Source organism: Athene noctua, chromosome 4 (assembly GCF_965140245.1).
Source record: "Athene noctua chromosome 4, bAthNoc1.hap1.1, whole genome shotgun sequence".
NCBI classification, from domain to species: Eukaryota; Metazoa; Chordata; class Aves; order Strigiformes; family Strigidae; genus Athene; species Athene noctua.
Window position 1 is genome coordinate 68,663,933 of NC_134040.1, and position 12,647 is coordinate 68,676,579.

The following is a 12,647-nucleotide window of genomic DNA, read 5'->3' on the forward strand; positions in this document are numbered from 1 at the left end:
AGTTTGGATTACTTCATGTTTGCCTTAATGTATCACAGGAAGCACTGACAAAAGATATGGTCGATCTGTTCTTCCATATATCACTCGGGAAACTCTTCCTGCTGTAGTGGACACTGGGTCCTGAGGACATCCAGAAACCACTGCTGTCTTGGGGACAGGCTGATACTTGCCTTCAGATGGTCTGGGTAGTGAACCAAACAGTAGAAGCAAGTCCCTTAGACTGGGAAAAAGCTTGTACACAGAATCACAAGGAGAGTTTCCTGGAGCTGAGGCACCAAGTTTGTGAAGGATTGGAGGGCCCTCTTGCATTCAGAAGGGAGAGACATTTTCAGGCAGTAACAGAACTGCTGAAAAAGGTTCTTCAGTGTTGGAGAAGAGAGTGGCTGTCTGCGTCTCTACTGTCTCAGGCATTGGTGTGAATTATGAGGAATATTGATTTCTTGGTTGTCTAAAGGTAGACTTGATATCATTACTGATACCAGAATTTTTGAAATAATATATTTCTAAGTGTTTCAGTTGGTGCAGGGTCATGATGATTCTTGGCTCTGTAGCCACTTCTGGCTGTAATAGCTGAATTAGTAGGTTTTTTGCAAAATTTATGTGGATGTAAAGCATCCTGTTTTAGCCATGAGTGATGGAAAGGTGGGGAAAAATAACCATGAGTGCCAGGTGATTGGAACTGAGGTGGTGATAGAAGCCCCAACAAATGTGTAGAGTGCCGGTGAGAAAAGGGCATTCGGCATGCTGATCTCCTTTTGTTCAGCAGGATGTTAAAAGAGATGCAGGAGAAAATATCTTCAACAAGGTGCACCCTCTGAAATAGCCAATTCTGGGCTTAATGTCTGGAATGTCTAACAGGCTCCCACAGTGTCCCTTGCCTTGACATCATGGTGGCTGGTTCTGATGGTTCCTCACATATTTTAGGAATCCCATAAAATTATTTTCAATTATTTTTCGCTTTCTGTCCTTCTGGTCCTGTGATGATTTCATTCTTAGCTATGCAGTTGACTCATCCTCAACAAAGAAAACCAAGTGAAGTCTACCCATTGAGGTAGACTTCACATGGTTTAAGACAGAAGGGAATTTTGGTATAGAAAAGCATCAACAGATTTGAAGTAATATTGATTTGAAGCAAGATAGGACCCAGAGTGTGGATCCTATGCCCAGAAGCCTTTATTGCTTTAATCAAGTCCTTGTGAAGAAACTGAAGGGCAAATGTTCTCTCTGTGTCTAGAGAGGATAGTGTTCATCTTGTGTTGTTGAATGCTTGAGAGAATTGTGACATTTTCACATACCGATCAAAAAAATTACCTGGAAAAACTAAACAAAAAATGAGTTAACTACTGAGAGAATAATAATTTGAACAGGTGACAGAGAAGAGCTTATCCAGAGCTGCTACCTTCCAGGAAGTTCCCTTTATCTTGAATCCTGTAACTTGTTTCCTTCTAGCTGATTAGACTACTTGTCTAGGATCCCCATGTGAACTTTGCTTCTGATTTTGCAGATATTTTTTTAGACTGCAGATTTGTGGGATAACATGGTGATTATGTCACATTTAAAAACTGTTACAGTCTGGATGACCAGTTAAGGATCACTAGGGATTGATTCTTTTCAGTATAAATACCCATAGTGCTATAATATTTTAGCTGTGCTGTTGATCTGACTTGCTGTCTACAGAATCTATATTCAAGATCTGTAGTTGCCAGGTAACCTTTCTTCACTGACTCCTATGATAAAACAGCACTTCCTTCTACTTTATTTTAAAACCTTGAAAAAAGGTCTTTTTAATACATATATAAAGGAAAATTCATTTTCCTTAATCTTAAAAATTCCATTTTCTACTTTATTAAAAGACAGTGCTATTATGCTTCTTTTCTTTGCATGAGTGCAGTTCCTGCAGAAAAAGCCTTTTATGATCTTCTATGTGCTCCAGTTTTCAGAGTGAGATGTATTGGCTATGCCTGGTTTCTGGCCTGAGTTTTTCTGTTTAGTAGGTTGCATTTGAAATATGTCCTAGAATGCCTCCTCTTTCAAACTCCCTGAAAACAACTTGCCTTCTGTTGGAGTTTCATGGGAAAACAAAGCCCTGTAGTATACTTCTGTGGTTCTTTTTACCTGCAAGGTCCTCCTAGCTTCAAAGCTGATGAACCACCCCCTGCCACTGGTTTCTTTTAAATTGCTGTTTGACTCTCCTCCTGCAATATTCAAAGAACATTTGTAAAATGTATAGGAGGAAGACCATTTACTTCATGCAGACCAATTCTCCAGCCCCTATTGAACCTAATTGAAGTGCACATACCAAATCTTAAAATTCATTGCCCAAACTTGAGAGGACTGGTTGTAGACTTCTTTCAAAATAGATTTATACCAGATCATAGTCTATACTGCTGCCAGATGCTCTAATAGTTCATATTCTCCTGAGGAGCTCTTCTGCACATCATTATCTGGCTAGCCACTGTTTTGTATCCTGACATCTCTTTGCTTCCTTCCACATTTTCTATATTGCCTCAAGTATGTGGTGGCCTTCCTCTTCAAGTACCCCTGACAAAAGTTTCTAGACATTTGGGTAGGTCTGAACCTACCTATTTTAGTTTAATGAGCTTTTTCTTCCATTGACTTAAATAGGAACACATTTAAATGTCACAACATACCACTGTTTGGTATATTTAAATTAATTTGTAATAGAGCAAGGAAGTAAGTAAAATAACATCCACCTGATCTTACTTCCAATTCTTATTTTGCCAGTACATTCTGCTTTTCACTGATATAAACATCTTCTGACTGGGTAAGCTGAAGGCAAGTGTTGGACACTGTTTATCATTTGCCTATGGCTTGGAGAAGGCATCGTATTTTGTTAAAATTTGGGTAATGCACTAGTTTGTGGGGAAATTAATTTTGGTGTAATGAGTAGTGTAATGCTCGTGGGCATGAATGATATACAGTATTTGTCTCATATGGTGTAAATCAATTGTTTTTACTGAGACAAGAAGTGCATATGGAATGGGAACTTCAGCAAGAAACAAGTAAAGTAAAAATTCAATTATAAACATATAATTGAAAAGATGCTTTCTGGCTGTTGTGGCACACAAAGCCAGCACACTGAGATAATGATCTGAATTTCTTCCTGCTCTAAAGCTTCTCTGTGAGAGTCTTCCATTACATAATCACTCCATATTAGCTATTATTTTATACTTTGACAAGATAATATAGGTCTTTGTATAAATAAGTCAGACTGCATGTATTTTTTCAAAACCAGACTGCCAACAAGTAAATTATCTCTCAGAACTATTGCATATTAATAAATACTGCCTCAGTTCTTTCTAGTTAGTTTTGATGCTTTGCTTTTCCTTACAGTGCTGTAATGATCTGACAGGTGGATTAGACATGGGAAAGTGGGTACCTTATTCTAATTAACAGGGTAATTCAACAGGGTAAATTATTCTGCATGAGTTCTTAGCCAGGTGAACTCCTTCCTGTTGGAGTTAGCATGACTGTCTCAACATGGCACTTGCTTTGGACTGTAAATGTGTACACTGTAGTAAGTACGACAAGAGAATTCAAATTGTGTCAACAGAAAAATGTGTAAGAGAGCATTAACATGTAAGATAAAAAACTTTATAAAATTATTTTATTATGCAGAATACATTGACAAACCAAAAATATGTTGAGAACCTTCACTCATGGATTTCTAGCATTTTGTTATAATTTTAAAGAAGTGGCAATGTTTTCACTGCTTCAAAAGACACAGCCCTTAAATCAAGATGCTTTATACCTAACAGACATTTACGGAAAAGCAACACACCATAGAAGACAACTAGGAAGACTGGAGATAGAAGTTATTTTACATATGGAATTTTGGTTTATTTGTGGTAAAATTTTATTTCAACAATACCTCTATTCTTTTTCTGTATGTGATCTGCCTAGTTTACATATACGTAAGAAAGAGGGACTGGCTTAAATGTAATTGTAAAAAGCAAAAAGACTTAGAGGTAAAACTGAAAAATTATAACTGACATACTGGGTAAGATTTTTCCTTTGGATGCACACAGCTTTCACTAAGGACAGAATGCCTGTGGGTATCATTTTGCCCTGAGACGCATGCTCCAGTTCCTGAAGGCAAAATGAGGTTCACATTGAGCATGGCTCTACTACTGTACATGCTTGAGCAGGAGTCCTGCTGAATCCAGAAGGAAGTTTCCTCTTTGTAAAGCCTTGATTTTGTCTCTTTGAGACCTGTTCTGTTTCTGCTTTCATACATGCTACCACAATACTTGTGTTACAAGCTGGTATCAGTTTTCCTCAGTTACCAAAATAGTCCCAAATCACTGTTACAAGGTCTGAGGCTGTGTTCTGGGTGGTAGTGTAAAATCTATTTTCTACCTGGTCTGTTTTCTGCATTTATAGTGTGATATTTTGCCATCAGTGTGCCACTTAACCAAATGGAGAATAAGCTGGATATCCTGATAGAAGTGATATCGTGCCTGCTGCCTGCAGCAATTTAGTGTAGTCAAGCTATGGCCTCCCTCTGCCCTGCTGCATGCTTTTCTCTATCCCTAGGTAACACGGGGATACTATTGAGGGGATGAAAAAATTATACTTGGGGGGGGAGGCAATTTGGTCCTTTTTTCAAAGAAGGTAACTATATTCAAAACATGAGACATAATCTACCTATTTGTGATAAAGTCTGTTAAACTTAACACTTATTAATGTCATTTGAATAGTGATTACTATCTTTGTGATTGAAAAATCAGGGCATAAATTGTTTCTCCGGAGTATGATAGAATGTTTTTCCTTCTCCATGGGTTTTTGGCTAGATTTTTTCTAGTCTAATATGTATGTATTCTTCCCATCAGGATTACAGAGTCAACATATTTCTAAGACAGAAGTGGAATGACCCCAGACTCAAACTGCCCAATGATTGGAGAGGTTCAGATACGCTGACAGTGGACCCAACTATGTTTAAATGTCTTTGGAAGCCGGACTTATTCTTTGCAAATGAAAAAAATGCTAACTTCCATGACGTCACACAAGAAAATATTCTTCTTTTTATATTTCGGGATGGAGATGTCCTAGTCAGCATGAGGTATTGTATTGATGTATTTCTACTCTTTTTTTTAATAACCTGATATGAGATGTATATGTTGTGTTAGAATTAGTTACATAATACAGTTTATGATTAATATTCAAATTTATATGAAAGTTTGTAAACAATACTGTAATAAATTAAATGTGTGTAGAGAAATCAGATTAAGGTGTTTTAAAGCATGTCACTTGATAGCACAGCAGGTACTAGAAATGTGAAGTGTATGTATGTTTGCATGTCGTGTTAAGCTAACACATCAAGTAAACCAGTATTATTGGGAACAAAATTTAAACCCTTTTGATAATTGCTTAGATTCCCAGAAGCGTAATGAAATGGATAAGATATTTGACTTAAAGCCTTCAGCAAAACAATATAATTTGCACACCACTTGAATTTCTACATCGACTAAAGAAAATTATAATTACTTACTAATGATACAGGGAAAAGCAGAAATTACAAAGTTTGTCAATATAAATGTTTTGTAAAAGTACTGGGACGTAACCCTGATGAAGTTCTGTGCCTTACTATATACGATTTTTTTCAGAAGACCCAAAAATATTGTTGAAGTTCATTGCAGTTGACACATACTTTTTTGTGGTTTGACTTGATTTATCAAAGTTATACACCATGTCATAAAAATAATCATCCACAGAAAATAGCAAATTGGTTGATCAAAAAGGATCTCATAGTGAATTACAGATCTGAAGAGTTTATAGACACAATGATTTGTAGATATTAGGCTCAATTTCCTAACAGTGAGTGAATTTTCTTTTGGTGTGGACTGCAACATATTGCCCTGATGACAGCGGAAAAAATGGTTAGGCAAATATACTGAAACTTTACCAAGAGGGAACCACTTCTGAAGTTATGGTCACATGACCATATTCTTCCTGGAGTAGAAGTGATTAGAAAAAAGAAAGAAGATGGGAGAATCTCGATTTTTTTTTATTTTTTTTTTTTTCCCATTCCAAATCAGGATGAGAAAACTCAATCTCAGGAAGTTTGCTGACAAAGATCAGAAAAGAAAATGTATGGGCAATCAAAGCATTTCATTTGGCTCACTCTAAAGGTTCTGGTTCTGATTTCAGTTGTTTCCTTAGCAGGTTTTGAAGTCTGTAGAAATTAATATTGCAAAATAGAAAATCACTTTCAGCTATAAAAGAAACTTTAGATTTGAAACAGCGAATGTTAAATGAAACATTTGAACTTTTTTTAAATATTTTTCCAGGTTGCAGCTATTCATAAATGAGCTTATTTCAATCAGTAGGTTAGGTTAGGAAATAGTGAATATTGAGTGAATACTAATTGAAATATTTCTGATGGAAAAATTCTACTCTGAAAACTTCCAAATAGCAAACCCAAATTTAGTAAAGTTTGAAATTAATGTCATCTTCTAAAATTATTGTGTTGATTTTAATAACACACTATATTCATAGATTATATGTATGCAGGTAAGGTGAATTTTTTAAGGCACTGTGATTTGGTGACATGCTACTAAGATTTTAATTTTTAAAAATAAGTAATTGCTATGCCTTGTATTTTTGGTTTATGGAGATATTATCACATATGAATGAATCTCCAGTTGTCAAAATACATGAATGACAAAATAAGTGCAAGAGAAAGCTCTTGCCTGCATAAATACTTAAGAATTAAGAAACTGAATGTTTGAATAAACAGGTAGTGCTCACATGAGGGGAAGTAAGCAGTAGAGTACCACAGAAAAATGTCTTCTGAGTCCTGTTCTGTTCAACATAAATCATCTGGAAAACGGTGAATTGGCAGGTGCTTCTGATGATGCCAAAATATTCAGGATAGTAAAGCTAAGAGACAACTGTGAGAATAGAATTACAAATTAATCTAATGACTAGGCGACAAAGTATGAGATGAAATTCAATGTAAATGTAACTGAAAACTATGCATGTGGGAAAAAATATTTTAATTTTACATAAAAACTGATTGGTTTTGAGTTGGTTACTACCAGCTAGGAAAATGACCTTTGGGTAATAATGGCTACTTCTCTGAAAATGTCAGCTAACATCTCAGTACTCGTTGAGAAAGTGAATTGAATTCTAAGAAGTATTAGGCATTAAAGAGAACATCATGCCACTGTATAAATTCATGCTATACCTACATCTTGAATACAAGGTGCAGTTCTGATCTTCTCACTGCAAGAAGGATGGTCAGAGGTATGTAACAGCATCTTTTATAAAGAACAACCAAACAAGGCAGAACTTTTCACACTGCAAGAAACAAGATCGCTGAGTTTATGACCTAGGGGTCTCTAAATCATGAATGGCACAGAGAATGGACAGACATTGATTTTTCACCTACTTTTCCAGTAAAAGATCTATGAGACAGGTTCAGGATAGATTAAAGGAGATGATTAGAGTGTGTGCTCTAGAGAGCTGTGACATTCCTTGCTGCAGAATGCTGTGCATGATTACGTGGATTCCAGAGAGCCACTGGAAGTGAAGCACCTTCTTGAAGGGAAAAAAATGTGTCAAGGTCCCTTTAATACTGAAGCATCGCTTCTAGTTTAGGAAGTCCTGGAGGTGCAAGTGTTGGGGGGCTGCTGGATATCTGGCGAAATGTAATTTCCTGATTGCTGTAGTCTCATATTCTTCTTCAGGAGTTGGCCATTGACCATTGCGGAAGACAGAACTCTGTTCTGTATGGACCTTTGGTTTGGTTATTCTTATGACTTATATGTATTTTGTCATGTATTAGTAGGTCTGTAATTCATGAGCTTCTACGTTTTTAAAACTCTCCATAAAGTTTCATACTCGGACTACTAGAAATAGGTCAATTTCAAACTGCTATTTATTGTAACTTTCATTAAATTTTTCTGCTATTTTAGAAGCTGAAAATCAAATATCTGTGATTTTTTTTTCTGTTTGTCATCTACTGCTTACATGGCAGCTCACACTGTTTTCTGTATTTTCAGACTGTCTATTACTCTGTCATGCCCTTTGGACTTGACCTTGTTTCCTATGGATACACAGCGCTGCAAGATGCAATTGGAAAGCTGTATGTAAATCAGTTTGTGCATAAAAGCAGTTGCCTTCTAGGCATGTGTAAAAATCAAACAAAAAATTATCAATTCTGTATTGTTCATGTCAACATTTTTAATAAGTCTTGAAATTAATATTCACTGGTTCCTACAACATACATTTCCCTGTCAAAAATGTTTCTTATGGCTATGGCACCATGCACTATGATTTTAGCTTTTGCCATTAAACATAATGACAACTGATGAGTTTTATAAAAACATTTGCAATAAACTTAGTAAAACAGAAACACATATAACGTGGAAAACGGAATCCATGGTTTGACCAGGTATTTTTAACTTCCATAACCCATGCTGCTTTGTAGGTTGTTGGGGTCCAATTTATCCTCTTACATTGATGATGCATGGTATTGTTTGAAACTCTTTAGATATGGTACCAAAGGAAAAGTATTTGATGTGAATACTTAAGAGCATTTATTATGAAACCTTTAGAAAGTGGTTTCATATGTGTTGTGGATGTAGTCAGGCATCTCTTCCTTATCAGCCCTTCCCTGGTCTCTAGGTGATTTGATCTTATGAACAGGTAGCCAGATCTCATCTCTGAAGGGCTTCATGCCGTGCTGGAAGTTGCAGCCAAAATGTTTCTGAAACCCACCTTCTTTTCTGCACCCCAAGTACAAGGGTGCCTACTCAAGTACAGCTTTTTCCCAATACTTCAATCCCTGGTGCTCCCATTCGCATGGTAATTCTGTTTTCCTGAGTAAGGACAAGTGTGAAACAGAGAGAAGGAAGGTGGCTTGCTCTAGCCTGTTCCTGTTATAATACAAAAGCTTTCTTCAGTTGTTACTCCCCCAGGTATGGTGCAGAAGGTGAGGTCAGGGAAGGGAAGATAAAAGCGAAGGAAGAGCCAGGTTCATCAGAGCTGAGTAGGGCATTCCGGTGGGGACGGGTAATAATAATAATGTCAGAGCTTTACAGTTTAGTTTTTGATTGCCATCATTTACCTTTAGAATTGTAGTATGTCCACAGTAGTTTTGCCCATTGCTAATATGTATGTACGTTAGCTGAAGTAAACTCATGATAAACCCAAATCAGTTTGGAGTTAAACTGGAATTGGACAGTAAAATTAGTGGAAGTTTGCTCAAGCTTTCTCAGTGTGGGTTGCTTTGCAAGCATCAGAAGGTATAGTTATTCAAGGAAGAACTACTCATAAAAAAATTCTCAATAAATTCTTTATTTAATAAACAACCTTATTGTCTTTCTGCATGCCAAGTTGCTATATTCAAATTCAAGAGGAATTTTCTTCTTTGGAAAGACAGGTGCACTAAACTTTCTTCTACCTTTTAATTGAGTTGTCAAAATTAAGAATGGCACCCATGAGCTCTTGCCTGTCCCTCTGGTTCCAACAGTGGGCTTGCTTTCCCTGTTAGCTGTTGGCAGTTTTATTCTACTTAATTTATTTTCAAATTAATATTTTGCTTCTAGTTGCTACATTTCCAAAACAAAAAAGGCCACCAGTTTTTACTAAGCCGTTCTCGTATCTGGAGTTATGCTTAGTTCTACACCTACCATATAGACAAAATTTTCACTGTCCAATAATTGTTATCATAAAAGATCTTGGAATTTTTGTGACTCTATGTTGTAAGAGGGTGAGACTGATTTTATGAATGAAGCATTATAAAAACTTTTTTTTTTATGTTATCTTCTATCATGAAGCTTTGAGACACTATGATATTTATTAAGTTGTTGTGAATATTATAGAAGTTAGCTTGTGAACAGTTTACCTTTTTTAATCACAGCTGTTTTTGAAAAATTTTTTAAAAATCTGCCTAATGCCTCCAGAAAAAGAATGGCTCTTTAAACATTTTTCAGAGGCTTTGAATTACAAAATGCTGCATTCCACCTTCATCTGTTTATGTTTCCCCATCTCTGTTCCCATTTAGCACACATTATCTCTGTTTGGATTAAGTTAATCCTTAATAAACAGAAGGTAGCAGAAAAATGGCATGTAAAATCATTATTATGATTATGCATATTTAATCAATATTGCTTTATGCTTGAATATTGTGCTCCTAATTTTCACTGCCTCTCACTTGGTGGTGTTTATATCATGATTTAGGCCCTCAGATGTATGCTGAAGTCTGTCCATACTAAGCACTGAGTTGATTTCACTAAGGCTATATAGCTACTTAAATTCCTGGTCAAGTATTTCCTGAATGGCAAGACTTTCATGAATCAGGGCCTTTAATCTGAACAACTAAGCAGAAAGGTTGTTTTAAACAAAAAAACAAGATTCATCACAGTAATTGAGTTATTAAGTTCTTTGGAAATTACTAGGACTTGTGAGTGCTATTAAAGTTCAGTATATTTTTCATGCTTTGCTGGAATATGAATGAATATGGAGGCTTCAAAGCTATGGAGAATAAATCTTTGCTTTCTTTGTTTAAACAGTAAGCACTGTAACAAACACCTCTTAATCAGTGTAATATCGATGATAATGTAATGTTCCACCCATCAAGTCCTAATTTAGGTCTACATAAAAATTCGGTTGTGGATGGTTTCATTTTTGTATTTAATTATTTGAACAGGAAATAAAATGGAAAAGTGAAAGAAATGCGATACATATATGCTAGGTTTTCTTGCACTTTGTTCAAAGTGGTTCTTTAAACAACTATTATTATTTTGTTCTTGTAGTTGGTTACACAACTGATGACTTACGGTTTATCTGGCAGTCTGGAGATCCTGTACAGCTAGAGAAAATTGCTCTGCCTCAGTTTGATATTAAAAAGGAAGATATCGAATATGGTAACTGTACCAAGTATTATAAAGGCACAGGTAGGTAATATAAATTATTTCTATGGTAAAAAACCTTAAGCTTTCTTCAGCTAAATTATGGTATCAAGTTTATAGTTAATGGTTAATATTCCAGCTCATGTCTTACATTTCATGGGATAAAATAGATTACTTTTAACTAACAAGTAGTTCATCTAATAGTATCTATCATGTATGATTACTGCAAACTAATTCAAATGTAGAAACATCTAGGTTGAAGATGGGATTAAACATTTGTCTTGGGTTTGCTTACATGTCTTTTGATTTTACTATCACTATTTTGTTTCTATAATCCTAATACCTGTTTATGCTTGTAAATGTCTAATTTTTCTGAAGGGGTGTTCACACAGAATTATGCCAGTTGTAGCAAAATAGGATAATTTTGGTTTTCTAGTTTGACTTTTGTTCCAGAAGTGGATAGTATTAGAGTGTAACTTCAAATACTTTGCCCTACAGGTTTTTCCTTCCTTTAGGTGTTCTGGAAAGTCTGTCATTATAGAAAGCTGCTTATAATCCTCAGACCTGTATTTAATTAATCCTATGATTATTTCCTCGGTGCGGAAAAATTTATCCAATGATTTCTGTAGTCTACCTTCTAATGATTTCTCTTTTCTACCTTGATTCCTGCCTATAATGATATCCAAACTACTTACATACTGTGGCAACTGCAAGACTTTGTACAACAACAGAAGTCAGCAGGATGTGTTTTAGTCAGTGCTCTTGCATCTAATGAATAAATCTCTCATTAAAACTCAGTGAGGACAGCTGTGGCGCTTCAGCTTCTGAGGATCCTCTGCAAGTTTCTTATTGACTATTCAGCTCAAGTCAAGGGTCTGTTACTTACAGTTGCTTCTGAGCTAGATCTCAAGTCTGAAGAGATCACAAATAACCTTAGTGGATCTCAAAGTTAAGGAATTTATCTTTAAAAGATAATGAAAATTAAAATGGGGTTTGTTTTTTAACTGAAAAATTAGTTCTTAGCCTAACTATGTAATTCAGCATTTCAGGTGATTTACCGTTTGTAAATAATACAAAATTAGCTGTCCTCAGAAAACTTCTGCATTTGTGAAAGAACAACCAACAACTGGCAGTGATTGCATTCAAATCTAAGTTGAGATACGATAGAAGCTTACTTATCAAGAAAAATATGAGAAAAAAATGGAAAAAAATATTATTCTTAATTAAACCATGAATGTACTGAAAAAAATAGGCTATAATAGTGAAAAATTAAAGGGATGGTCTTGCAACTCCGAAATAAAGTTCATACCAATGGGAAAATTCAAAAACTTACATTCTGATTGGGTGAAAAAGGAATTACTTAGTCAAGATTGCTATCTTGTTATTAAAGTTACCATGATAATTTTGAGTGCTGTCCTAAATCTAAATTTAATAATCTGAAAAATCTTTAGATATTTTAGGTACTTTTAGGAACCTTAAAGAAAAATCTAAGGGTTGTACACTTTACCATTAAACAGGACAGAAAATTAGTAGTGTTCTTTTAACTTTCAGCACCTTGTGACCACAGGCTGAAAGGACACTGTGCAAAGTGCTCAGTAAAATGGTCACATTTTGTGTGTGTTTGTGATTTGAAGAAAGAACATGAGAGAACCATCAGAGTGGGTGGAGTGACAACATGAAATTTTAAAAAGTTTTCACAATTTGCTTACTGCAAATCCTTTTTATTTAAAAATTAAGAACATCTATGTTAATTGCATAATCAAGACT

General features: G+C 35.4%; 1 protein-coding gene across 3 annotated transcripts in view; it reads left to right on the forward strand.

The window, feature by feature from the left end:
* Window positions 1-12,647, forward strand: part of GLRB (glycine receptor beta) — a 52,527-nt gene that overhangs the window by 16,476 nt on the left and 23,404 nt on the right. For all 3 annotated transcript variants that reach the window (XM_074905667.1, XM_074905668.1, XM_074905669.1), the window contains 3 exons: window positions 4,854-5,083; window positions 8,028-8,110; window positions 10,785-10,925. In XM_074905667.1, the coding sequence (XP_074761768.1) occupies window positions 4,854-5,083; window positions 8,028-8,110; window positions 10,785-10,925 (454 nt within the window). The remainder of the gene's footprint in view (window positions 1-4,853; window positions 5,084-8,027; window positions 8,111-10,784; window positions 10,926-12,647) is intronic.